The sequence below is a fragment of the Telopea speciosissima genome, chromosome 7 (genome assembly GCF_018873765.1).
Source record: "Telopea speciosissima isolate NSW1024214 ecotype Mountain lineage chromosome 7, Tspe_v1, whole genome shotgun sequence".
NCBI classification, from domain to species: domain Eukaryota; kingdom Viridiplantae; phylum Streptophyta; class Magnoliopsida; order Proteales; family Proteaceae; genus Telopea; species Telopea speciosissima.
The window spans coordinates 8008006-8035965 of record NC_057922.1 but is presented as its reverse complement, the minus strand read 5'-3'; the positions used below and the strand labels follow the sequence as shown (position 1 = coordinate 8035965).

Genomic DNA, 27960 nt, shown 5'->3' with positions numbered 1-27960 from the left:
TATTAATTAGGATTAAATATGTATCTCAAATGGATCCTAGTTTTTATTTCAAACAATTCCTAATTGGTCTTTCAGTTTTGGAATCATTGGTCCATTTAGTAAACGATCCCAAAATCAGTTCTAGAACCTTCTCATTTGTAATTCTAATGCAGTGAGTGCAATCCATGGCCAAAAATGGTGGTTTAATCCTATATTGAACTTATGACTTTGGAAAGGCCCGTCTAGCCTAAAATGTGGGGTAGGGTAATATGCAATTGTTGAACTTATGACCCTTAGGGTCTTTCCATCCTAAAATTCGAGCTTTTGAGGTAGACGTGGTATCAAAGTGGGTTGTCCATGCATCGATCATGTAGGAGGAACCCATGGCCTAAAATAAGGGGGAATTGATACAGTGAGTGCATTCCATAGCCCTTAATTACTATGAGCCATAACCCCTAAAGCTAGGGAATTTAGTAAGTGATTGCACTCTAATATTAAGAATAGGGGTTTAATCCCACATCGATTTGGTACTGTGCAATAAGCTTATGGGCTGAAAATTAGAATTTAGCTCATCTCTAGGAAGGCGTGCACCCAGGGTGCTACCAGGGGGCATCCAGCAGTTGAGTTGGGCCGCACACATCTCAGCGCATACCTAGGGATGTGTGCGGCACAGCCCAACAACTGGCAGTGCCCTAGGTGTTCCTTGCTCCCTAGAGACGATCCTGATCTTGAAAATTATACCAAGCACACAATCTCTAAAATTGAAGTTTGGTGTATCGCCTTGTGGCGTACTAGGAATACAAACCAGTGGGTTTCACATAATGCGAAGGCAAAAGAAGGTTGATTGTTCAACGAATTTTTATCCTGCCCGATACAATTGTCCAGTTCCTCTCATAGAAAGAGGGAAATGACAACTTAACCTTACTCAGGCAATGTGTTCAAACAGGGGGTTAGATGATCATTTCCGGCCCCTATTGAGAGGAACTGGAAAGGATAATGATCATCCTTTGTTAGCGATGGGTTTTTTCTTGGCCCCTCTATGGGTCCCCCGTATGGCCCAAAAAATGAAGTTTAAATTTTGGATAGGAACAAATTCACTTGTGGGTCCCATTAGTTTTATAGAAATGAATTTAAGTAAACAAAGAGAGGATATGAATGTTGTAAATGGTAATTGCATTTTTTTTAAGTAATTTTGGAATAGTTCACCTTTTTTGTAAAGTACAATAATCATACTAATTTTACCAATTTGGCCTCGAAGGAAAAGAAATACCAATTTTAAACCAGCAGATACGATCCAAGAAAGAGGGATAGGCTATGGTGGTGTACTTGCGCACCTTAAGGAAACGTATTCCTCCAGCGAAATCCATTGGATTTGCTTTGGAATGTGAGATCTCCCGTTACATCCGACGGTGGGGAGTAAAGCTTAACTAGTCAATATCACGGGGGTTTATACAGAAAGTTTGACTTATTGATTTCTGACAAAGTAAGCTAAACACTTGCGAAAAATTATCGCCCCCAGTAATGGAGGCGGTTCAGTATCCATTGTGCCGCTGAGCATCGCCCATGTGTGCACAATAAGCCCCATCGTGCACACATAGGTGGTGCCCAGCAGCACGATGGGCACTGGACGCCCCCAATACGGGGGCGATAAGAAGGCTTGCAGCCTTTGAGCATTTGGCCGCTTGTTCCTATGTCTATAAGATTATAATGTACATATCGGGATAGATAACCTACACTTTTTTTTTTTGTTTTGGTAGAAGGGATAGATTGAACATTCGATCGTAATTTTTTTAATCCAGTAACCGCTTTTTTCCCATTATTTCAGTAATGAAATATTCGATTATTCGATATGAGATATTAGTTGAAACAAGAGAACAAAACGAGAAATTGATAGTTTTATCATAATTTAATTACCCCTACACGTATGGATTACCCTTTTTAATCCCGAGATTATGAACTTTTTTTTTTTTTACACGAGTTTAACAACGAGCTAATGATTCCCGCCAATTTAGTACGGCACAGTAAAAGCGTAAAGAAATCAGAAGAAACGCAGACTAATTCATTGATAGTTTTATCATAATTTAATTACCCCTACACGGATGGATTACCCTTTTTAATCCCGAGATTATGAACTTTTTTTTTTTTTACACGAGAGTTTAACAACGAGCTAATGATTCCCGCCAATTTAGTACGGCACAGTAAAAGCGTAAAGAAATCAGAAGAAACGCAGACTAATTCACGATCCAGTACGTCACTACCCCCTCAACCCTTCTGGAACCCACGTGAATTTTCAATCTCTATCTTTCTCTTTCTCTGCAAGTCGTCTTCATTTTCTTGCTTTTTCCTTTTTAAATCCAGTTTGTCTTATTCTTCATGGACTTATTCCATTCCCTAATCGATCGAGAGCTTTTCTTCTGCTGCAACTTCTTTTGTACAAATGGTCTCCATTGAGCTTAGATACAATTTCATTTTACAAAATTCTCACAGAATTCTCTTCTTCCAGACTGCAATTCTTCATGGTTCTTTTTTTTTTTCTTTTTTTTCTGGTTCCTTCCTGATCTGGGTGAACCTTAGTTACCACTGATCAAGGCAGTACCAATGAAGGGTAGGAGGTTGATCATCAGAGAAGAAATTGCAGTGCTCCTCAGCACTAAAGAAGTTGTGTTCTTCCATCTTCACAAACTGAGGTTGGTACGATTTCTGTGCATTTTTTGAAACAATTCTTGAATCCGAGAACTGGAAGCAGTTGAGCGAAGTGGGTGACGGAGAAGACGTTGAAGAACAGTTGAATCTCAACGAAGACGGAGATGGAGACGACATCAATAACTGCTGTTGCTGAAACACCCCAGATGAAGAAATTGCCGCATTTGGGCTATTGTCTTCGTTTAAGATTGCACTGGAATCGCTGTCGGAAGATCCATAAGCAGTATTGTTGTTACAATCTTGGTTTGGTTCAGGTGTCTCAGTTCCTCCAAGACCAGCAGCAGCAACGGAGATCTGACTCTGTTTGGTAACAACTCTGTTATCGACAGATTCCGAGATCAGGATCTCTTCTTTAGCTGCTGAGACATTGCTCTCTGTGTTGTCTTCTTGGGTCTTCGCTTTCAGCTCTCTAATCTGCAAAACCCACCACATTCTCTGTTAAATTAAATTGCCTAACGCATCAAAGAAAAGGCTTAAGCAAGTAGAGTTCAATTATAATTACCTCTGCAAGTAGAGCTTCTTTGTCTTGTTGAAGGGCTTCGAAATTGAGCTTAAGAGAATCATAATTGGCTTTCAAAACGCCGTAATCCCTCTCCAATTGTTTGGTCTTCCAACGAGCTCTACGGTTCTGAAACCACACGGCCACTTGTCGAGGCTGCAACCCTAGATCTTGGGCTAGCTTCACTTTTCTCTCTGGTTCGAGCTTGTTCTCGACCTCAAAATTCCTCTCCAAGGCTTTCACTTGATCTACGCTTAATCGCCTCTTCTTCTCGGAGATCTGACCGGATTCTTCAATACAATCTCCGTCGTCTAAGCCCTCCAACATAGACTGAAATCCTCTCCGGTAAACATGGGAGCTCCCAGCTTTCTCCTCTGGCAGTACACACATAATTAGCGAAGTTAATTAAAGACAAACAATTGAAATGACTAAGGTCTCAGATCCAAGCACAAAAGCTGAAACCCATGAAGGACCACAAGGTGAAAAGCTTTAAAACAAGCTCAAAGACAAGAAAAAAACTATAAAGTTACTACACTGAAGCAAAAAACATTAATCAAACACAAACTAAGCTGTTCATGTTGTACCCAGAAAGAAAGAACCCATTAAAAACACTTTGGCGTTATTATATATTGGATCTACTTGTTTACCTGAAGATGGGCAGACGGACATAAAAGCACCCAATGAATCTGAGCTACCAAGTCTCTTCATGACTGAAAGGAATTGAAGAACTAATCCTAAACAAACGTATTAATTATATCAGAGCCTATTTCTTTGCCCACTTTGTTTTCAGTTTCTCAAGCTCAAAGGGGTTCTTAAAGAAGCTCTCTTTTACTTAGAAGCCATGGAGAAAGGACCACTCCCATGGCCAAAAGTGTGTAGAAACTGAGGCTTTGAACAACCAGTGATCCTTCTCAGCTTTCACATGTGTCTCATTACTCAGTACTTTTCCTTCTAAACCCATCAAAACCAGAAGGAAGAGAGAAGAGGAAGAGACCCCGAGAACCAGTACACGAGAAGCAAACAAACAAGCCAAGCCAGCTTGAGCAAACCCAAACAAGAAAAAGCTATGAAAACCCCTTTCTCTCTCGCTCAACCTCGTTGTTACTCAATCAATCTCATCTAAAGCAGAGCAAATTTAAAGGCTAAAATCTCAGATTGTTCATCTACAAAATGAAATTAAAGAGAAAGATAGTGAGAGAAGAGAGACGAGAGAGGCAGATGAGCTACAGAAAGACGAGAGCAGAAAACCAGTTCACAACCCGCTGGCCATTCTATCTTTCTCCTTATATAAACAAACTTGGGTTAGATGTAAGGTTAGAATATGACTCTAGGAGTTACATAATACATAAACTCAAATGAAATGAGATGAAATTCAACTCAAATGCATTGCGGCCCAAAGATTTTTTAAAGCAGAGAAGAGATATCATATCGCCTATCAAATATGAACGTTGGTTACGCACCGAAAAAGGAAAGAAACCTTAAGAAGGTGTACAGATCAGCTCGGCTCGGCTTGGCTTGGCTTGGGCCACAGCTATCGGAGATTCAGCTGTTGCCAACGAATCACCACCGTCGTCGGTGCAGAAAAATCGTCAAATATGGAAAAACGATGTACACCCATTTCACACCGTAACATTCGCTTTCATGTTCTCATTAAATAAAAAAAATTGCTTCATATGACTAATGGGCCTATTAAATTTATAGCCCATCTGAATTTAGGCAAGATTTGGTATGCTTTCTATTTCAATTTTTGAATTCATTTCATGAAATAATCAAGAAATAGATTTTTGATCAAGTAATTGAAATTGTTTCGGTTGCATCAATCCGGAATATTTCAAGAACAGAAAATCCATTTGATGGTACAATTTTTAGGATAAATTTTCTATACTTCTTTGGGAGAGGACCATGGTGGCTGGACTAGAGCTGGAAATGGTGGTGGCGTGGAGATGGTGGTGGTGGTGAGACCATCAAGAGAAGAAGAGTGTGGGGTTTTATTTTTAATATAAAATTACTGTTTTGCTCATCAAATTTCAAGTGGCTCCATGTGCTAATTAAAGAGCAAGAGTCAAATAAATTTTAAAATTGAAACGGCTCCTCAACTATTTTAGATTTTCTATTTCATTTGATTTCTATTTGTCAAACCAAACAATTTCGAATAGAAATTACCCCATAAAATTTAAATAGAAATCTTACCAAATCAGGCGTTAGGTGTCAAATCTAGTGGACTATAATGGGCCGTATATTAATGGGCCTTATAGAATTATAGCCCGCTTGAATTTCAAGTGGCTAATCTAATGGAATGTTATAATTCCATTGCGGCCAACCAATACAAGTGAGTCTCAAATTAGTGTTTTGTAGAAGTGTAGTTTTCGCATTCGAATTAACATTTGCAACCTGATTAATAAATGGGTCATGTTCAGGTTGAACCATTACGATCTTGAACCGGTTTAAGTGGTTTATTTGCAGCTTTGCATAACAGACTTGAGGTAAATGAGCAGTGCTCTTTTCAGCCCAGGCATTGTTATGGCCCAGGAGTGGACATTACATTCAACATTAGGTTCAAGAGGGCTAGGAACCCCTTTGAAGACTTTACATGAGGCAGCTGAGCAAGCACCCCAAATTTAGGGATGTAAATGGATAACTAAAATCCAAATCTGAATCCGAATCCATATCCGTTTAGAGACATCCGTATTCGTTTAGAGATATCCGGAAAATAATCCAAATACTCCGATTAAAATCCGTCCAAAAAAAAATCTAGATACTCAATCATAAAAAATTAAGTAAAAAATGATTTTGAGGGTTTTTTAAGATTCAACAGGTTCAAGAATATGATGAAAAGAGAATCATGTTCTCAGAGATATGGATTGAGAGTGAATTGTATCCACTAGGGGGAGGAAGGTCTGGGTTACACAAGGTAGAGATGTAAACGGATGGTCGAAAATCCGAATCTGATCCGCATCCGAATCCGTTTAAAGGTATGTGTATTCGGCCAGAGAATATTCGACCCCAATCACATCCAATCCGTATCCAATCCGAATCCGATCCGTTTACATCCCTACCCAAATTCTATCTATGTGCTTCAACATCTACTCTCTTTCAGTGGTCAAGCTAATCTATGACCATTCTCTCCCGATGGTCGAATTGATCGTAGAGCACCATTGCTTTGACTCTATTAGGGGTACAATAATTTGATCGTTACACATTAGCACAATGGTGCTCGTAGATCAACTTTACTCCTAAGTGCTTGCTTTGTTTGATTAGCCAGGAGGTCTGCATTTACTCTTAAATTATATAAAAGAAAAAAAATATTTATGAATTATTATTGTCACATGGGTATGTTATCTTTCCAAACGTCACATGGTATATATTCTATGACGTGGACAAATGATACCATTGGATAGGGAGGATATGGTTTACATTAGTTGGCATGCATCTTGTGTATGTTCATGCATATTACTGTGCGTTCTCCCAACTCTGAGTAAGAACAAACGGTTTAGATTTAAAATACGTAAAAAAAAATAAAAAATGAATGACTTAGATTTGTCTTACAATTTAAGAAACCGTCACATTCCTCCAAGAGAAAAAGATTTAAGGGGATTGATATCAATCTTTATCTTTAGAGGGGAAAAGTGTTGCATTGAAATAGACCCAAGGTCTAAAGCCAAGGCCATGAAACTGTGAGACAAACCAACAAAATGTTATCCCTTTCTCTATAAATTGATAGAATAGACAATACAAAGTTGGGGTATGTGGTAATGGAAAAGGGTCATAATGGCATAGACTTGGGGTCCACTGTCTAGGCTTGTAGATCCATTCAAAAGTCACAAATTTGTAATTTCTTCCACTATGAGGTGATAGAATAGACCATAGTACCATAAATTTAGAAAAAGGCCTTTAGATTCAATAAATTGGAATCATTAATCTCATATGCATTGGGTAATAAGATTTAGCTGTTGGGCCTTAGTCCTTAATTACTCTATTATCTCACTTTGCAAGAAAAACAGATTATAAATTAGTGTTCTTATCAGCAGGAATTATTGCAATGGAAGAGTGAGGCTCCTATCAGCTGAACTGTTACTGGAATGACATGTAAATCTATTGATTAGATACTACAATAGGGTTTAAATGCTGAGATTTAAAGTCTCTGTTAGGGTTGTTTTTGTGTAAATATGGTTTGTTATAGTTTGGGCTAAGGCAGGGGCCCTTTCCTTGAGCCCAGCCTGCTTATTGGGTTGGCTGCATATGCCCTGGAGCCATAAATCAGCCCCATATATAATGTGGGCCTGGTTTGGACACCTTAGATAGGGAAGTTCAGGTGGGCTAGATGGGCCATCTTAGACATGAAACCTTTTTTGGTCTCAGAAAGGTCCCTTGTCCATTTGACTCTTATCAAAGTTTTGCAATACTAGGAAAAGGGTTTCTCCCTTCCTTTAACTGCCCGCTCCTTTTAGAATGCTTCTCCACATTTGTCTTTGAAGGTTGCTTTGCTTTGAGTGTGGGAAACCCCACTTTCGAATTGTAAATAGGGGTTTTATGGAGGAGAGAGGTATTGCGCCCCCCCCCCCACCACAAACTTTTGTCACTTACGTATAAGGGAATCCATCCGCACGCAGACGACGTGTGGATCCTTTTCCCATTTTTTTTATTTTCATTATAATTTTTGTGGGCCTCGAGTCATTTTTTTTAATGGGCTAAACTCTAAAGTTGTGTGTCAAACTCTCCAGACCATTTAATCATCGGTTAAGTTAATGGGCCGAGTATACATAGCTGGATAACTTAGCCCAATCATCCCAAACCAGCTATTGTTGCATTGAGATCACAACCCCCCAATAGACCCCACTGCCTTAACAATGAGAGCTTGGGAGTTAGGAACTTGGGATAGAGGACAAGAATGGAGCATTGAATATTTCAGTCACATCCAAGCGTGGGATAGAGAACTTGGAAGGGATGAGTTGGTACTGGTGATGCTGAGAGGCAAATGGGTTATTCACCTTCAACTTTGATATTTTGATCCCTAACAGTGTTGGTTTTTCTATCCATAAAGTCTACATAACAGTAGTTGTTCAATCCTTATCTACCCCATTGATGCAAAAATGGGCTCCAATCTAAAATCATCCCCTAAGCTCTGTCCATTTCAATGGGTACTAATACTAACGGCCCAACCACTGCACAGACCACCCAATAAAGCAATCCTTCTTGATTCATAATTAGGGTCCTTGATGAAGGGAAAGGACTGTTTTGTAGGACCCATGGTGTGGATAGTGAACGGCCCCATTGTCTCCAACCCATCCATTCACCCCTCGCTTTGGGTCTCTGTCAAGCTAGAGATGAGTATTTCTTGACCTCCCTGACTGAACCAAATTGAATTGGGTATGAGATTGGTCTCCATCAATTCATATTCAAATCATCCCTGAATTGGCTGGAATTGGGCTGACTCAATCAAACTCAGTACAAATGGAATCGGGTTTAATCGGAATCGGACCCAGTTGATTTGAGATTTAATTCTTTGGTCTCGTTCGAGGTGTTGGAAACTTGGAATTGGATCTACACAATCGGGCGATTAGGATCGGAATCAACCGACCCCAATCCAGAACTGTACAGATGCTGATTCTAGGTGACTTGTGGCTGATTTTAGGGTTTTTGTAACCAATTCTGGCAGATCCAAAACGAAATCAGATCGGAATAAACTCTTGAACCCTGCTTGATCTGGAGCCACCTCTGAAGGCATTCATTCTATTCAATACTTTCCATAAATTTTATTTTATAAACACATAATCCCTGAAATCTTCAAATATTCTTCTATTTCATTCTAAGCCATAAATTCAAAAGACAATGTAAGAACCACTTAACATGAAAGTCCCACCTCAATTACTCCTTCAGCCAACCTACATTCCATGAAAAGGTTTCACCCAAGAAGAAAAAACAGCATTACATGAAAAGGTTCTAAACCAAGAATCCACCATATCAGGATAATCAAGTCTCAATCCTTTTCCCTTATTAAAAAAAAAAAGTCTCAATCCTTTTCTGGCTTAACATTGGCTAATCTTATTAAACAGCTTAATTAACTAGCTAGGTGTGTAGTCGATAAGCTGTTACCAGCTGGAATGTTCCACTTCCACCTAGAGAGAGAGAGGTGTGTGGCAATGGGACAGTGAACATGGGATACAATTATTGAGTAGATGACTTGACAAGCTCTGCTTTCCTATTTAGTTTGTTTTTTTCTCCACAAAATGATAAAAACTAGACTTTCTCTACTGAGATATGATAGCTATCAAAGTTGAAGCAGAACTAGGCTTCTTGATTTGGGAAATGATTCTTCTTTTGGAAACCCTAAAGCCTAGAAAGATGGTTCAGTCTAATGATTGGTTGCTCTTACTCCCAAGAACATGAATCCAATCTATCTTGGATTCAGCTATGCTGGACCCTCTCACCCTCACACCCACAGTCACTGATTCTCATGAAATACTTATAATCTTTCTACAACCTATAAAAACCCAGTTGTAGATCTTCCATGAACCTAAAATAGACTGAACCAATCATTATTGACTGGAAACCCATACAAGCTAACTTTACTTTAATCCTAAGAATGTCATCATTTATGATCAGTCAACTTGAGAATCAGAATTGAGTTCAAATGCAGAAGCAGAACAGTTTACAGAACCAGCCCATTTGGTAGGAAACTTTACATTGCTATGCAATGCAATCTAGTCAAATTTTTCTAAGTTCTGGCAAATGGCAATGCCAGACAGGCCAAGCATGTTCCCCTCCAACACCAATGACTTTCCCATGTAGCCATGTGCTTCTGCTTGAGCTTGAGCTTAAGCTTGACCTCTGCATGTGTTCCCATTTGACCTCTCAATTCTCTCAATAAATAATACAGTAAAGCTTTGCAGATATTCCTTAGAGTACACAATACCAATATATCATGGAAGAGAGGAAGCATGACACTGACTTGTTGCAGGAAAGAAGGTATTGGGTGTGTGGCTATTAAAGGAAACGCATGGAGATAGAGGGTGACATGACATGAAAGGAACAAAAAAAATTAAGCTTCTCATGGGTACGTGGCCATCTATTCATCTTTAAATTCAAAAAAGTGTATGGGTATGGCCCACACCTACTTTTTAAGTAAAAAAAAAAAATCAAATCAAGTTAAAATGATCAAATGGTTGATGTTTAAAGTGAGGCAGTGAGATGTCTGAAATGTTATGGAAAACATACCTTTGCAATTATCGTGAATGAGTTGCCTTTCACACCATAGAGTAGGTAGGAAAAGGACATATGAGTGAGTTAGGTTCTAGGCAAGAAAAAGGGCAGAGGAGGTGTAGTAGGCTCCTTTATGGATGGCAGCTTTTCCTTTTTTTTGCTTTCTTTCTCTTTTCTCTGAATGCTTGCAAGAGACTATTTTTAAAATATGGAAAGTATAGAATCTTTCCAAGACTTTCTTTCTCCCATCTTTGTGATCATGCAAAAGAACAAATGTGTTTTTACCAAAAAACCAAAAAGAGAGCAAATGTGTGTTTATTGCGTTTTTCATGCATGAACAAGCTTTTATTATGGCTCCACTTGTATCTTATTGCATAAAGTGCTTTCACTACGGTATAGATTATTTCCTTCAATAATTTTATTTTATCTTTTTTTACTCCTTTACTCCCTTCTAGTTGAGAGAAGGTTATGGTTGTAATATATTCTACTCTCCTTCACCTACGGTGAATAAAAAACATTTTAAACCACAACATTTGACTAAAATAAAGATGTTTTTGTACAATTGGAAGAATGGTAGAATGAGAGATTTAGACTGCAAAGACTTCAGAGAGTTTATGGCCAATTTTTGGCCAAATTAACAACCGCATAGTGCATCTCTTAGCATTCGGCAAATGTATTTTACAAAAGGAAAAAGAACACTAATCAATCACGTGGTTAGCATGGTTCTTATGCCTAGACACTAACTAATGTCTTTATGCATAAAAACACCGTTCAGCTCCTAGTAAAATCGATAATCGCATCCAAACCAATGCCTTTGTGTACACTTTCATTGGCTACTGTGATGGTGCAGGGGCTACACGACTAGTTAGTGTTCTGCCCTTAATAAAATGTCCCAAGTATTTCACTTTTGTAAACACGCAGTTAACATCATTATTTGGCACTTCTGTTTGAGCCCAACAACTCATTTTCCATGTGAAGGCATAAAACTTCGAACCCAATTTCAGCAAATCAAAATCTTTCTCCTCTCCATCTTTTAATTTATTCCAGTCCAAACTTACTATTTCACATATTAACATTAAAAAATAATAGATGGCTAGTGCCACTTGCCATAAATGGAGAGCTATAGCGAGAGGGGATATAGGAGCGAAAGTGAAAGAGGATGAAAATTAAATATACTCTAAAGTTGAGAGCAGTTTCAGAGTGAACTAACCACGATTCAAGGTATCGGTACCGTATCGGCCATATCAATTGATAGGTATCAGTATTGCTGGTACCTGATACCGATATGATACTTGTGGTATTGGTAGAGGAGGGTAAATTTGTCTACAAAACTAATGTGTCTCCATTTTTGGGGTAAAACGATCTGCTCTGGCCTGATATAGCCGATCAGTATCAGTATCGAGACCGATATGGGTATTGATACAATACCTAAGACCATGGGGCTAACCGAATTGAAATTGAAAGATGGCCAACAATGAGAGAACCGGAGCACCCTCCATTAAGATTTTCATATTAAAAATTATCCAACTAAGTTAAAAATATTGAAATATTTATAAAGAAAATTTAAATTTTAGCACTGCTATTCCTACCTTCATCAGCTTAAAGGTCAAAGCAAAAAACTACAGTTGGTGGAGCAACCAAGTTTTGGCAAAATAAAACTAACTATTAGAGACACATACGCACAAGTCATGCATTTATTGTCCCAGCAAGGCTCAGAGTATTGTTGGGGCAGGTCGGAAGAGGACCATAAATATGAACAAGAGGATAAGATGATCAATCAAGGAAACAAGAGAGGAGATTGTAGGGGTGGCAACAGGTAACTGTTTCATGGTTTTAAAACTCGGATCAGAATCAATGGACTCAGCCGATTCCACTTGTACCCAATTCCAAGTTTTTAAACCTTGATCTGTTTCCCGATCCTAATTTGGAAGATAAGGGCATGGGATTTCTTAACCCCTCACAATAAAACTGGAAGTGAGATCTCACCCAACCCATTTATCCTTTTTATCTGGATAGCATATAAGTAATTTTACATATATTACACAATTTTACAAACATTCATCTAATATATATACCCAAAAAGTACATAACCCATACTTGCCCCAAATACTGATAAGTTATAATCCATAAGCCTATAACAGATAGCCATTTCAAACCCCCATGCTCCAAGCCCAAAATCTAGAACACCAGCTTCTGCTGATCCTCAATCTCCACAATATAATGCTTTATTGATGGGATTAGGGTAAATACTTACGACCCTATAAGGCAAGGATGAGACGATCAATCAAGGAACCTCGTCGGTGTCGTCTTGACATCCAGGCCCCCTCCAATGCCTTGGGTCACCTAGACGCTGTGACAACTATGCATATGACAGCACAAGTAGTTGTTCTGTAATGTATGTTTGATGTTTCACTGTCCCCAATACCTTATCAATACAAAACACTACCTTCTCCTTTTAACAACCAACCACCCCCACCCAAAAAAAAAAAGAAGTATCACAGGCTCAGGTACAACTTCTAACACAATAAACAACTTAATAATTTACTATGTCAATCCTTTTTTATCCTTCTATCCCCCCCCCCCTTCTTTTTTTTTTCCTTTCAATTCTTGTTCTCCTACTGTTAATTTCAGTAGAGTCACATAGCACTAGCACACACCCACTTGTCTCTCCTATTTTATCTTTCAAGGGTAAAGGAGAGTCCTCAGATCTTCAATTTACTTTTTATTTCAACGGAAAACCTTCAAACTGTTTTAGTAAACTTTGCTCGAATTTTAACGTCTGAAACTAAAACATTCATTCATCATGATCTAGACATTACCATCTCTTAAAATGCAAGAAAGTTCCATATTGCTAATGGTCAAAACAGCTTAGACTTATGTTGATCGAAATAAGTTGACACTAGAACCCAACTTGTCATTTGTCAATCATAATACCTTGAAAATTCCAGGCTATGGACCCTTACAAAGATTTCAAAACCTTGAAACGACCACGTGGCATAGTAAGATCGTCCAGAAATGCCTATGACTTGGATCATTCTCCTCCAGACGTACAAATGCCTTCCGAAACTATTGTTTAACAAACCAATGTTGAACAAGTAATAGAATAATCAGCCTCAAATGAGAGGTGAGTCAGGAAAGAATAGTTTCTGAATCTTTATTGGATCATTATCTCACTTTTTCATCAATGCCTTAAGGTTTTCAGTATACATTTAGAAATGAAAAACAAGGTAACATACTATACTTAAAAAAAGGGCATCTAATCTATTCCAATGCCCATTACCACTCAATGCTGATAGGAACTCGAGTTGACTGTTAAAAAATCACTTTGAGGGATTTTCTTCTAATGAAAAATAAGTTCAAAACCATGCTCCTAAAAATATAAACATGATGCCAACAAGTAAAAGGTCATAATAATCCTATCAACATGAACTTACATCAGCACTGGAACTCAGTAGAGTCCCAAGAATCTCCACCAGAAACCTCCAACAACTCCCCAGATGGCAGCATTTATGAGGGCCATGATAAATCCTACTTTGAAAATATCAGGTAGGTCCACATAGCCCGCTGTCGTAATAAGGAATATAAGAAGAAAAAAAAGTCATCAGTTTCCATGCTGGTATGGATATTAACCATAAGTAATCAAAAAGTCGTACATGGAAGTTTAGCAAAACAGCATGCCATGTTTTGAACAATTTAAACATTCACACGCAGAGATATGCACAAGCATATGGACATGAAAGGAAGAATAAGGGTCCTAAATGAAGAATGAATTGGTGATGTCATATTTGACAATCAAGTGAGAAAGAGGCATGGCAAACAACAGTAGCATAAAAAAGAAGATCAAAGAATGAACTATTTTATGAATACCTCCATAGTACACTGCTGCCTGACCACTGCTATAATGTGTTAGTGCACCAAATAAATTTGTGTTGTATGCCAAAGCCAAAGCTGCCAAAACACCAGGAACTCCATATGCCAAATGCATGGCAAGAAATGCAGAGAACAAAGCTCCTACATGACCAGTCTGACTTGCAAATAAGTAGTGAATGAAGAAGTAAGCAGCCTGGAGAACACCAAATGCCGCTGGCCAGCTCAATGACAAACACTGAAGGGATTTAGCCACACAATCGGACATCCATGTTACAATACCAAGGTTTGTCAGTTGGCCTGCCATGCCCACCAGAACTGCAAACCATGCCAAAGTATCCCAAGCTGACTTTTCACTTAAGCAATCATCCCAATCCAGGACTCCCAACAGCAAGAGTATGGATAAACCAAGCATCGCAGCAACAACACTTGCTATGCCAAGAGCCTCCCTATACACAGACAAAGCAACATTAGAATCCAACACCAACCAAGCCTATGGTATTTAAGCTGAACAAAAAGCCACGACTCTTCTCATTGATCAAGGCTTGCAAGGACCTCAAGCATACAATGTTGAAGAGAACGTAGATACAATGTGGAGCCACTCAAACAATAAAAATGAACTAGTCCAATGTTTCAAACCATAGACAACAATAAATTCTGATTGCAGAAATAAATTAAAAGTGAGGTGAAAAAAGAAGATCCAGAGTTTCAAAGACAACAGTTTAAAAGGATTAAGCAGAGTAGCAACACACCAATCTGAGTAATAAATTCTGATTTATTAAATCATGAACTAGTCCAGGTATCATAGATCACCAAAGCTACTAAAATGCCATGACTTGCAAGAAAAGTTACAGACCAGAACTTAGTGAACAAATGATTGCAAATGCACTGAAACAAACAATTAAGGATATAGTGGCCTTGCAAGGCATCGGTTTCATGACTGCAATGTATTCCACAGGTCATTAAAAGTGCCGTAGTTGACCATTCAGTATTGCCATGATGGTGCTTGTGGATCCTTAGCTCTCCTTGTCTCTATGCTATTCATGGACATCAATGGTGCACCATTTTTCAATTTGTGTACTGAAACTGTCCAACACAGTGGAAATGTGGAACAGGATTCAAGCAAACCCCAATCACTCAGGACAGGGCTAAATTGAGTTGCTTTGAGCTGAAACTGACTGTTGGGAGTTGTTAAGTGGAACATGGCCAAGGGTCCAGATATCTAGTACAACAATATAAATCCACAACTAGGAGCATGGTAAAATACTATTAGAAGCACACAAGTAATCTCTCATTATAATAAAAAAAGGGAGACTAAGTTTAGATAAAACATGATGAATTAAAAAGAAAGAGCTTAGCTATTAAAAGGACAAATGAGAACAGGAAGAGAATGTGATTAAAGAGACAGTACTGATTTAACCAAAGAACATAATATTAAAAGACTCCATGAAGACAGGGTCTTGTGATTTGTTTGTTCTCCTCCCCCCCCCCCCCTTTCTCTTTCCTTTGGTGAAGAATTTTTTATTCATCCCCCCCCCCCCCCAAAAAAAAAAAAAAAAAAAAAAAATCCATGAAAACAAGACAAATTTTGAGATAGCTCTTGGTACTGTCATGTGCTCCAGAATACAAAAGCAAAGGAAAAAAAGAAGGAACTACAGGAAAAGTAAGACTTATTACCTATCAAAAAAAAAAAGTAAAGACTTATTAAGAAAGCCATGCAAAGTGGGGAGAAGATGATTGAAAAGGATAGGGCTCAGACTTGAGAATCTGATTGGCCACTCCAAACTTGGGCTCCTCAGATCTGGTTCAACCAGATTTTTTTTTTTTTGAGGGGTGGGGGGGGGGGGGGGTTGGCGGAATGTCAAGTTAATGTAATAATGGTTTAGGAAACTAAACATTACCCAAACAGAATCAGAAGAATTGATGAGCATAAAATTCAGATCGAATCCTCCTGATACAGCAGAGAACCTTTGCTGAAAATTCCAGAATAATCTAAGGGTCAGATCTGGAATTCTGGGGTAATCCTAATGACACTAGGAAAGGGGTAAAACTGTCAATTTACAAATCAGGTTAAAAAAACAGATAACAGAATAATAATGTCAAAACAGAATTCATATTAGGACATTAGTTTCTGAGATAATGAACCAAAAGAACAAGGACATTGAATCATACATTAAAGGGGTAATAAACAATCCTAATGGGAATAGGACTCCATTAAGCAGCCACTCGATCTAAGATCTGAAAGCAGAATAATGATTCTGACAGAATCGTTGGTGCACTTCTGTGATCAGATCATAAAGCAGGTATGCTCTCCACCTTTAAACTAACAATCCTAGTAGAAGTAGGATTGCTCTAAATAACCATTAGATGAAGAAATTGAAAACAGCAACAGATAGATGCTTACTGAAATCAGAAATCGAATCAAGATGGATCTCACCTCAAAACCAGCAAGTATAATGGTGAGTTGACTGAAGTTCAGAGGTCAGAGATGGACAGAATGCAGAAAATCAATATAGCAATACCTTAACAAGAACTAGAGAAAGAACAATGCACCCGGGCTTCCCGCCAGAAGGTGTTTGGATGGATCAAACACCAACCAGCCTTGATCAAACACAAGGGAAGAGCATACCACGATAGGCAGTAAAGACAAATCTTTTCATTAATAAAAATTTGTGTACAATGGTCCCTCTTACAAACTTATATAGAAAACTCAAGAACAAACTCACACACTAAAAAAGATAGACCTAACCCAATCTTTAACTAACATAAACCGACTAGTAAACTGAAATGATAAAGGAAACTGACTCAAAACAAGACTACACTCACAGAATCCTAATCCAGCCTAACTAATACACTTAATAACAATTAAATTAAGGAAATAAAGACACTAACTTAACTAATACTGTATGCCTAGCCTCCACCGATACTATAGGCACATTAAAGTGGCCCATTATAATAAAAACACATGAGATCAAAGGCCTAACACATACATAACCCAACCCAAATCTTATTTCCAATAAAATAAGCCCATTTCTATGATTTATCTGTATTACAAGTGAGACCAGTCCCAGATGATCTTGAGTCAACTCGACTGATAAAACAGATCTGATCCCGATCTCTAAATCTATCATGATGGATGGCCTTACAAATAGATTACTACGTATATAAATTATCTAATACATTAGAAATATAGCTTTGATACATGATGAGAGAAAGTCATTTGAGGTGGCATGGAAGTGGCATGGACATGTACAATAAAGACCTCAAAATCACCAGTAAGGGTGACATGTTTCAAATTAGATGACCTAAAAGAGTAAAGGGCAGGCCTAAAATGAACTTGGGATATGTGGTGAGAAAAGAAATGCATGGATTTAAGGTTGAAATAAGTATGGGTCTAGGTAGAGTTGAATGGAGAAATAGGATCTGTGTAGCCAACCCAGTTTTGTTGGGATAATAAGGCTTAGTTGAGTCAAGGTTGTCTAAATAAATTCCAACATATATATTTTCTTAAAAAATAATCCAACAAACAATCCAAATTTGAAAAAACCTTTAAGATGCAGTTTACATTCATTTTGAGTTTCAAAACGTATAGTATTAAGCAAAAAAGTATTCCACAAATAAATAAAGTAATGAACTTTTGTAACAAAAGAACAATAGCAAACACTGCATCTGATGCTAGACACCAATGAGAAAATGAAAATCATACTGACTTCCTTCTGGTAAACCTTGTGCAGGGGGGTCTCAGGTGCCTGCATATCATGCTAACATCAATCAGAGACATTACCATCACATTCAAATTAGTATTATGCCATATCAAGCCATCCAAGTTGTTTAACAGTATTGGAAGGGGCCGAAGGGCTATAATGTTTAATATCAAAGTGCCCTGGAGACACTGCATTCACCAGTTAGAACATGACTAAAAGGTGAAATTGCCATTTGCAGTTGGACATTAAGGTGTTCTTCCTAATAACATTGGTCCTCTCCCATTTTCTTTGAACTCTCTTTTTCTTTGCTTGCCCTTATGTGCAGAAATCTTCAACATTCAGATAAATTTTCAAGGGCAACAAAGAAACTGAAAACCAATATAACCAATTAACGGCAAGTATAAATCTTACTCAAGCAATATAACCAATTAACAGCAAGTAGAATCTTACTTTTGCCAGTGCCTCCACACTAAATTTCCACCACATAAAAAAAAATACCATCACCTCCAATATCTCCATATGTAGACACTGAATTTTGTCACCCGGGAATTATGCTGACTGTGATAACTGGAGTGTCCTGGAATCTAATTGGAAATCTCAGTCTCAACATTTGCAGGGTTTCTCTTAAGAAAATGACCGCAATGCCCCTACCATTAATTTAACTTTCAAATCTTCCCAGATTAGTCCCAAACTTTGTAAACTAGTGTGTTTCATCATTAGAAAGTAGAAACCATGACCTAAAAAATGCTGCCAATATAGTTTGATTTGGCCATTGCTTTATGCAAATTACTATCTACTGGATCCATATGCCGAGGACCCACTTTTAACCTTGTTCTTGACCAAATTTCTCACCAATTATTACATCATTGGATAGTAGATCTCAAGAACTTTCCAACGACACCTGGAAGGTGAAGATGGACTTGCAGATCGAAAGATATCGCCATCCAAAGTTTACAAGAAAAAGATTCCATTTCAAGCACTTTGGGAGTGTCACATCATTTTTCCCTTAACTGGACACTTCATAGATTTCTCTCTCTTCCCCCATTATCTTCACCCCTTGATTACCAAAATGCCACCCCTTTTCTTTTATTTTCTCTATTACCAAAATGCACTCCTTTTCTGGAAACAACCTTTCTGCGAAAGCAGGGGTAAGGCTGCGTACATTATGACCCTCCCAAACCCCGCAATGGAAGGAGCCTCATGCACTGGGTACGCCCTTTTATTTACAAAATAACCATTTTGACCCTACCCTTATTTTTCCACCTTATATACCAAAATGCCACCCATGCCATCCATAATTACCTCCTAATTTACTCCTTATTTACCGGTGTCATCCCTAATTTTTCCCCCTTAATTACACCCATGCCACTCTCTTTAGTACCCCCTTTTACTTCTCCTTATTTACCAAAATATCTAAGTACAAAATATCCTAAATACTCCCTCTTTAATGGCCAAGTACAAATATCAAAAATACCATTCCTTTTACTTTATTCCCCTTTTTCCTACCAAAACCCATCCCCTCCCCCTTTTCCCTCCCTTTTTCCTCACTCTTTCTAGCTACCCCATCCCATCCGCTCCCTTGCTCATTTGCCTATATACCCAAGTCCCCCTCCCACTTCTACAAAAGACTCTCTCTTGAGTTGCTCCCTCTCTCCGTAGTTGCTCTCCCCCCCCCCTTTAGTTTCCCCCCCTCTCTTTAGTTGCTCCCCTCTCTTTAGTTGTCGTCCTCTCTTGATTTGCCCCTCTTTTTGGCTCCCACAACCAAGCACCCCCCACTCCTTTTGTCTAACCGAGCACCACTGCTTCCCCCTTTTGGTTGCTAGAACAAAGACCTCCCCCTCTCTTGTCTCCCACTAACATCCTCTCTTCACATCTTCTCTCCCGACATATTCCCCTTCCCTACCTCACCCCACACCATCACCAAACCCCTCGCGCTTTCTTCCTCCTTAGAAAAGTGAGGAAAGGAAGAAGGAGAAGAGGAAGAAAGGAGGAGCAAAGAGATACGGTGTTCCCTTCATCTTCTTTCCATTTTTTTTTCTTTTCCTCTTTGTTATTAAATATATCATGCATATAGCCCCTCCTTCCCCACACCCGAATCCCTCTCCTTCATACCCCTTCACTTTCTCACACCTCTTTTCTACCCCTTCATCTCACACGCACACACCCCCACCCGAATACCCCTTCCCACATCCCTTCCCTTCACTTTTAGCACACACACACACACTCCATACACCATCCACCCAAATACCCTCACACCCTTACCTCCCCCCCCCCCCCCACCCCCTTAACTTCCAAAAGTAGTACTCACACTCTTACACACCCTTCCCCCACCTCTCCATCATTCCCTAAAACAGCACACCTTCACACACCCTCCCTTTCCCTCACTTTCTAAATAGGACACACACCTCAGCCTCACACCCCACCCAAATTGCCTCCCCTTCCCCCTTTTCTTTTTGTACTAACCCCCTCATCTCAAACACAACACATAGTCCACCACCCATGTAAACACATACTATCCAAAACTCTTTGTACATACATAGTACACTCAAAAATACACCCTACCCACTACCCATTTGAAGCCCTTATTAAAAGAGGAAAGAAAGAAGAAGAGAGAGAAAGAGGTTGCTTTCTTTCAATTAATGGAAGCCAAAGCTCCCTCTCCCCCAACCCAGTACAACTACCTGTAGTGATACCCCTGGACATAAGAGACTAAGTATCTGAGATTCCCTTTTGGCCTCAGAACCGTGTCGGGAGTTAAAATACTGCCGATTGGGCCCCACACCTCTGAGTCGGTACATTTTCCTACATAATTTGGAAGTTAGATGGTAGGACTCTTTGCTTCCATTTTCACTTCACTTATAGTACATGTATATAATTATTTAAACATGCTATGCATAATTCCAATATTATAAATACATGCTTTCATTATATGTCTTGCTAATTTAGTTGTGGATAATTAGCTTCATTTCTGAAACTTTAGTATGTCTATATTAATTAATTTAAAATAGTTTAGTAGTAATTCAGATTTTCTTTCCAAGTTCAAGCATGTTATTTAACCTAGGTTAGTGACTAGGATTAAAATAATCATTTCAACTTAGATTAAATAGGTGCATAACGTATACACAACAGTTTACAATAAGAGTTTGGTCTAGGAAAACCGGTTTCAGCCGGGCGTTCTAGGGATGCCTAAAACCTTCCCCAAAAGTAACCTAACACTTACCCAGTGTTCTGGGGCAGACCTTCCATTGAATGCATAGTTAATTTAGTCCCACAAAGAGGGACATCATTTGTGGGTCCTAGACCCTAATCTAGGTGGCAACTCCCTATCACACATCACCCCCGGGTGTACATCGGATCTCTCAGATCCATTGTACCTTCACCATCCATAAGAGTGGGAATTTCAAGTTCCATTAGTCCATGAGGACATTCAAATTCTCTAGAGAGTAGTGCCAAGTCAGCACCAACTAAAATGTTCCAATGATATAACATGTAGTCCAGCTGTACAGACACTAATGGAGGGAAAAACAAATAGGACATTCACAAGGCAAGGATACAATGAAGAGAATTCAACTAGGGAGGAGTCGAGAGTTGAGTTAAAACCCAGATGACACTCTTCACAGTCACATCTACAGTGAAGCACAATGAAATGGATGCCACATTTCTCAGATGTTCATGACAGTCAACAACTGGTATTTATGCAGGCATTTATCCAATATGTCAAACTGCTAGCACTATTTGTTTGCTTTTGACTGCTCCATTGGTTTTATACCCTAATGTGCTACTAGTTTCAACTTTGGCTTGGAACAAGATTGACAATTTTACTCAGCGAAAATAACTAGAATAGTCATAACTTGACCTTACTGCCAAAGGATAAGAATATCAATCGGATATGCTGTAAGGTGTCATGGTGAGAAAGAACCTTGCTGCACCTTGTTCTTATCTTATCATGCAGATCTGTTTGTAAGTTATTACTATGCAAGGGGCAAGTGAATTGTTCTATTGAGCAGCCTTGGAAAGGTTAAAACTCTGCTTCTGACAAGTTTGAGGAATGCTGAAACTTGGTGTGGAGTGAAATGGGTTTAGTCATCGTTTCTGCTCTCTTTTTCTCCTTTTTCCCGAGCCTCTGTCTAATCCAAGAATTATAATCCATGCAGCTTTTTTTTCCCTTTCTTAATAAATTATGTTATCAGGACCCAAAAAAAGAGGATCTAAATAATATTAAGAGGAGATTCAAGCAATACAATGGAAATACAGATTTTTGGTGTGTTTACTATGCCAGTAACTCAAAAGCCATCACCTAAACATTTGACACTTAACATCACAAAATATTTCGTAATTTTTGTCAAACCTAAATGGCACATCATGCTTATCCCTTGGACCATAAATCATTTCGAAACATTCATAGGAGTATCAAAGTAGCAAACAAACATCTGCAAAAGTTTCATTCTTGATAGATTATTGGTAAAGCATTCAATTATCCACTGAAAAAGAGAAAAAGGGGACCAAAATTCTTGATCCATCAGTATTACCAATGTAGTATGATCAATAGTGTTAAATAGATCCAATCAAGGCTAAGTAGAATATTGTTCATGATGTGAAAAATTATATATTACCTACAAAGTTATGGGTGAAAGGAAAATGGTGGTTGTCTTTAATATAGCTTTCTATTTTGAGATTTTATAGGAATTAATTCATCAGAAAATTCAATGACTAAAGATGCATGTCATTTACCCGAAGACCCATAATGAGACGGCAAGAAGCATTGTACCAACCATAACCCATTCATTTCTTGTGACAGGACCCATCTGCTCCAGCTTCTTTGTAGCCATAGCAGGGGCATCCGGTGTGTCCTTGGTTTCAGGAGGACAAAGCTTATATAGGATAAATGGGGTAACTAAAAGAGAAACACATGCAGGCAAACTAGCAGCCTTGAACCAGGAAACCCACGGGCTGGCAATTTTGACCCCAAGTTCCTCAGCTAACTTGAGGCAAAGCAGGTTTTGAGCTGCAGCAGTAAGGAAAAGAGCACTTGAGTTTGCGGAGGACTGTCATGCATCACACAAGAGCGATGAATAAGTAGATGACATATTGACAGATGATCAAGTTCACAAGATGAAGAAAACAACAACTTATTTTCAGTTTCTGAAACGTGATACGCATCGATTGAAATATTTTCTGTTTCTGAAATGTGATACACATCGACTGAAATATTTTCAGTAACTGATTGATTGAGAAAGAGTACCCTCGGTCACACTCTAGAACAGATTAACAATCTAATCATGGGTGTAATAAAGGAGTTTTTTTTAACTAAATATATCCAGAGAATTTTGAAAAGATGCTATAATCTGTTAGGCTGTCCAAGAAAACTGAAAAATGAAAACCTTTTGTTGAATGGAGCCATAAATGACCTTTATGCTGTAGAGTGTAGAAATCTTCATTAAGAACGAGGAAAAATTGAACATTTAAATTCTACCATCTTGAAACATTTAGGAAAGAGATGAATGAAAAAATATTCTTATACCTGGAACTGGGACAGAACCAGATAGGAGCCAAGCTTCTTTGACGACGGATCACCGGGTCTGCTACCAGCAGAAAGGGACAGCGACTTAATAATCGGTAAGAACACACCCCCAGCTCTCGCCGTCGTACTTGGCATAGCCGGGGCAATAAGAGCTTCACTAATGGTCAACCCATAAGACAACCCCAAAGTACTCTTCCCCAACCACTTCACAAAGTAAGTCGCAATTCGATCCCCAAGCCCCGTCTTCACGAACCCACGAGCAAAGAAAAACGATATAACGATCAGCCAAATCACCTCACTCGTGAAAGCAGAAAACGCACTCGAGAAAGTAAGCGTTTTCGTAATAATTGAGGTCGTGAGACCGAGGAAAGCCCAAGCACCAACTGGCAGAGGACTCAGCACGAGTCCTGCTATTGTCGATAAGAAGATCGCAAGCAATTGCCAAGCTTGGGGAGATACTTCCACTGGTATGGGAACGAAGAATCGAACAATCACTCCAATGGCCACTGAGATCGCGAAGGGGACAAGCTTCGCTCCTTGAGGAGCAGAACCAGAGCTCTGTACCTTCTCATCCGCGCTCGAAGAGGCTTGAATGGGCTTCTGAGTTCTGTGCGACTTGAGACGATGATCGAATGGATTAGGGTTCAAGAGAGATAACCGAGAGTGAGAGCCAAAGAGAGGAGACACAGAAGACGACGAAGAAGAAAAAGAAGAGGAAGATCTGCGACCTTCGATTGGCCGATGTGTGATGACTGGAGATTTATAGGACGAAGAGAGATATCTTCGGGAAAGAGGAATGCGAGAAGCAGAGGAGACGAAGGTGATGGATGAAGAGTAGGCTAAGCTCTCCATGGTGAACTGAACTCAGCTTCTCCGCTTCTCCGCTTCTCCGTTTCGTCCACTGGAGCGGAACAACCGAAGAAAGTGGCGAGATTGAATTTGTAGTTAAGCTTGAGGTGGGCGGTTAAAAGAAGAAGGTTTTTTAATTGGTATGGACTATGGACTCCGCTTCGTATGGTTGAATCCACGTCAGCTGTTGGTGTTGGTATCATCGAAGCATGATCAGGATCTGAACCGTTCATTTTATGTGGGTCAGAGACTCAAGCATTTGTTTGGCTAGCTCAGCTGGTGTAGTCTTGTGAAGTTGGTACCGGCGTAACTCTGTATCAAAACCTGCTTAAAATACTCATAACTGACCCCTGATGAGATCCCGTTTGTCAGACGCGTGGAACACGAAAGGGACTGAGTTGGTTCCGGAATCCGGATCAAGATAAACCAATACGTGGACTGAAAAAAAGCACCTTAGGGTAGTTTTGTCAATAAGAAAAGTTGACCCTTCTTAATCCTTGCGAAGATTATGAACCGGATTCTTGGATAAAAAGTGTCGTCGTCTAGATGGCCAGGGCGTAGTGTTTGGTCCGCATTTAGCCGGGCGATTTTGGAACTTATCAAAGTCTGGACCATTTTTGTTTGGTTCAGATGGCAGATTCTGGCCTTGAGAATCTGTTAGAATTTTTTTTTTTTGGGTTTATCGTACCTAAGCACGTAACTGCCACAATGGGATTTTAAATGGATCTTTCTCTGGTCCATTTCCTTCACAGGTCCATTCCCCCACGTTCTTCTAATAGAGGGACAAAAATGATCACCCTACCCCTGCATGAACACATTGCCTCAGTGGGGTCTACCCCTCTATTACAGGAACTTGGGGAAATAGAGCGGGTAAAAAATAGAGTAAATAAAAATACATGAAGTGAGGGAGGGGGGAAATGGGTGCCTAGCTAACATGGTTTAAGATATTTGAATTCAGATCGGGATTGGTTTCAATCGATATTGATCCAATACCGATCTGGATTGCCTTGAATTGGTCCAAATTGGACGGAATTGCTCTTTTTTTTAAATAAAATTTGATTTTTATTATTTTTTACCCTTGGGTCGCCAATGGATTAGTAAGGCTTGCCAAATTTCTTTCTACATATTCATGATATGTGTTTATTCTAAATGTAAATATTATTAACATCTTTTTTAATCATATGAATCCTCAAAAAGAATTTGAGCTGCAGGACACGTGGGTATAAAAATATAATTCTTGCAAGGAATTTCAACCTTTGATACCATTCCTAGTTATTTTTCTATGGAATGGGAGGAACCATGCTTTTTTTTTAAAGGGAGTCCCCTACCCGTTAATTCTAAGGAATATTTCAAAACAGATTCAAAGATTTAAATATCTTATATACGCATTATGCAACAGTCTTATGAAATTGAAGATGATCCAATTCCTTTCTGTAGCCAAAAGGAATCAATATTTTATCTTTGGGAGAATATATTTTGTGCCGCAGCGCAGGCCTACGCCCAGGCACATGGGTCTCCCACTCAAAGGGGCAAGGTGATCATTGCGCCCACCCCCATGTGCCTGGGCACAACCTGCGCTATGGCACAGAGAACAGCGCCCCTTTATCTTTTTATTAGAAATGTTAATGATAAAATGTGTCATTTTGAATGCCGTGGACATGTTTCAAAGCTTCAAATTCAATTACATAGAAATATATTTTTTTTATTTACGCACTTTATTCTTTTTATTTCTAACATATTCATGACCAAAAGAAATTGTGAATTGGGGGGGGGGGTGTCTAGCTATTCAAGAATTGAAAGAAGGCACATATCATCATGAGATCGCGGATTAAACCCAGTCATCCTACTATCAAGTGACAAATTAATGTTTAAAAAATTGATTGAAATAGTTTCTTTTCTTTTTTTTTTGGGCAAAAATAAGGACCATTGAAATAAAAACAAAAGGGTGTTATTCATAGCGGGAAATCGAAATTTTGTAAAGTCATAAATCCAAAGGTCCTTTGTTTACATATCAAGTTTCAACTCAATTGAAATTAGTCAAGTAATAAAATAAATTTTTTTCAAAATTTTAAGACTATCAAGGAATTGCTTACAATAGATGAGAGCACAGATAATTGAATTTTAAGTATGAAAGGTCAAGTCAAGCCACCTTTAAATATCTACGATTAAAATTATCACACCACCAATCCACATGGCATAATATCCCTTTTTAATTGAATGGATTGACATATTTAATGAGGGTTGTATAGAACAGAATTGGTAGCTGATGACGGAAAATAATCCTCTCCAATTTCTATAAGTGTGCAGACATCCAACGATTCGAGTTCATTGGCATCCACTGTTTGATGTTCGACCTGCCAGATGTTGAAATCTCCACCTACCACTGCCGCACTGCATACATTTAGGAATTTGAGAGCATTAAAATCCAATTGATGACTCGATTGGTCTTGATCAATTCTGATCTGGAATAGGTCTGAAATCGGCTAGGATTAGAATAAAACTTTCCTAACTTTAGTTTTCGTAAGGAGATCAGCCAAGCTAGATCAATCAGAATCAAGATCAACCTCAATCGATTTCAATATGAATCAACCGATTCAACCAATCCAATCCCAATTTTCAAAACACTATATCTAATATACCACATGGTAAAAAAAAGTAATAAATTCCATTCTTATGTGCCTATACAATTTCCTTTTCTAGCAAATTTGAATTCCAATCCTTGGGTTGTGGATTTGTGTTCTTCCCAATCTTTGTGTACTTTACGTTGATTATAATAAAGTTTAGTTTTATTACCCCAAAAAAAAAACCCTCGACCATAAGCATTGAAGTTCAGTTTGATTAAAAAAAACGAAGAAAGTTCTTTATGGGGACATCCAGCACGCCCAAATTTAAAGACCACCCCTTATGAAAGGTGAAAATTCAGCCCCTTGTGATGCCAATGTGTATTCTCATTGACTAGTGCACGCACAGGAGCCACTCTCCCCCACAAAGTACACCAACTTAAAAAAAACTAAATGATGACATGAAATTCATAAAGTTGCCTTGGCCTTTTGTAAGCAAGTCGTATTCAAATCTTTATAAAGAGAGTCCAATATTACAAGGAAACCATGCCTTTACACAAAGCCATGTACAGGATTTGCTAAGCCTTTCCATCCACTCTCCATTTTCGTTGTTGTCTTCCACCAATTATTTGTGAAAATGATCCAAAATGGTCCAAAGAGCCTTTATTCCCAACTTTTCGAGCTTCCCAGATTGAGTATGCAGTGTGCCCTGCGATGCACAATGCTTCTAGTTGGTGTTGTATACACAATTGATGAACACATGACAATGAATGTTAAAGGTATGGGAGAATGTTCTCTGTGCCGCAGCACAGCCTGCGCCCAGGCACATGGGCAGCCTGTGCAAGGGAGCAGGGTGGTCATTGCACCCACCCCCATGTGCCTGGGCGCAGGCTGCGTTGCGGCACAAAGAACAGTGCCCCTAAAGGTATTTAGTGCATTATCTTTTTGAGTATTGTTTTGTTTCGCCATAGATTCTTTTGCATTTTGGGAGTTTTTGTTCCACATCCCTTGTGAAAGGGTAAGAGGAGAGGGATATATATAGGATTGTGATCCTCTACTGTCGGGCAGTCGGGCAGC

At 38.9% G+C, this 27960-nt stretch overlaps 2 protein-coding genes across 4 annotated transcripts; both read right to left on the bottom strand.

Annotated features, from left to right (window-relative positions):
• Positions 1 to 2092: 2092 nt before the first annotated feature.
• LOC122669262 (homeobox-leucine zipper protein ATHB-6-like) lies at positions 2093 to 4222 on the bottom strand. The gene is made up of 4 exons (XM_043865987.1): positions 3829 to 4222; positions 3185 to 3555; positions 2519 to 3096; positions 2093 to 2475 (listed from the first exon to the last, which is right to left on the bottom strand). Exons 1-3 carry the CDS (start codon positions 3887 to 3889, stop codon positions 2554 to 2556), a joined length of 975 nt encoding a protein of 324 aa, XP_043721922.1. The 5' UTR covers positions 3890 to 4222; the 3' UTR covers positions 2093 to 2475; positions 2519 to 2553.
• A 9094-nt stretch (positions 4223 to 13316) lies between these two features.
• On the bottom strand, positions 13317 to 24428 carry LOC122669012 (dicarboxylate transporter 2.1, chloroplastic-like). 3 transcript variants are annotated; one of them, XM_043865618.1, is made up of 5 exons: positions 23474 to 24428; positions 22684 to 22997; positions 14249 to 14697; positions 13816 to 13945; positions 13317 to 13690 (listed from the first exon to the last, which is right to left on the bottom strand). In XM_043865618.1, exons 1-4 carry the CDS (start codon positions 24323 to 24325, stop codon positions 13830 to 13832), a joined length of 1731 nt encoding a protein of 576 aa, XP_043721553.1. In that variant the 5' UTR covers positions 24326 to 24428; the 3' UTR covers positions 13317 to 13690; positions 13816 to 13829. The 3 variants fall into 3 exon arrangements, with proteins under 3 accessions (XP_043721553.1, XP_043721554.1, XP_043721552.1); XM_043865619.1 differs by having other exon boundaries at positions 13317 to 13945; positions 23474 to 24189; positions 24289 to 24397; XM_043865617.1 differs by having other exon boundaries at positions 13317 to 13945.
• Positions 24429 to 27960: the final 3532 nt, after the last annotated feature.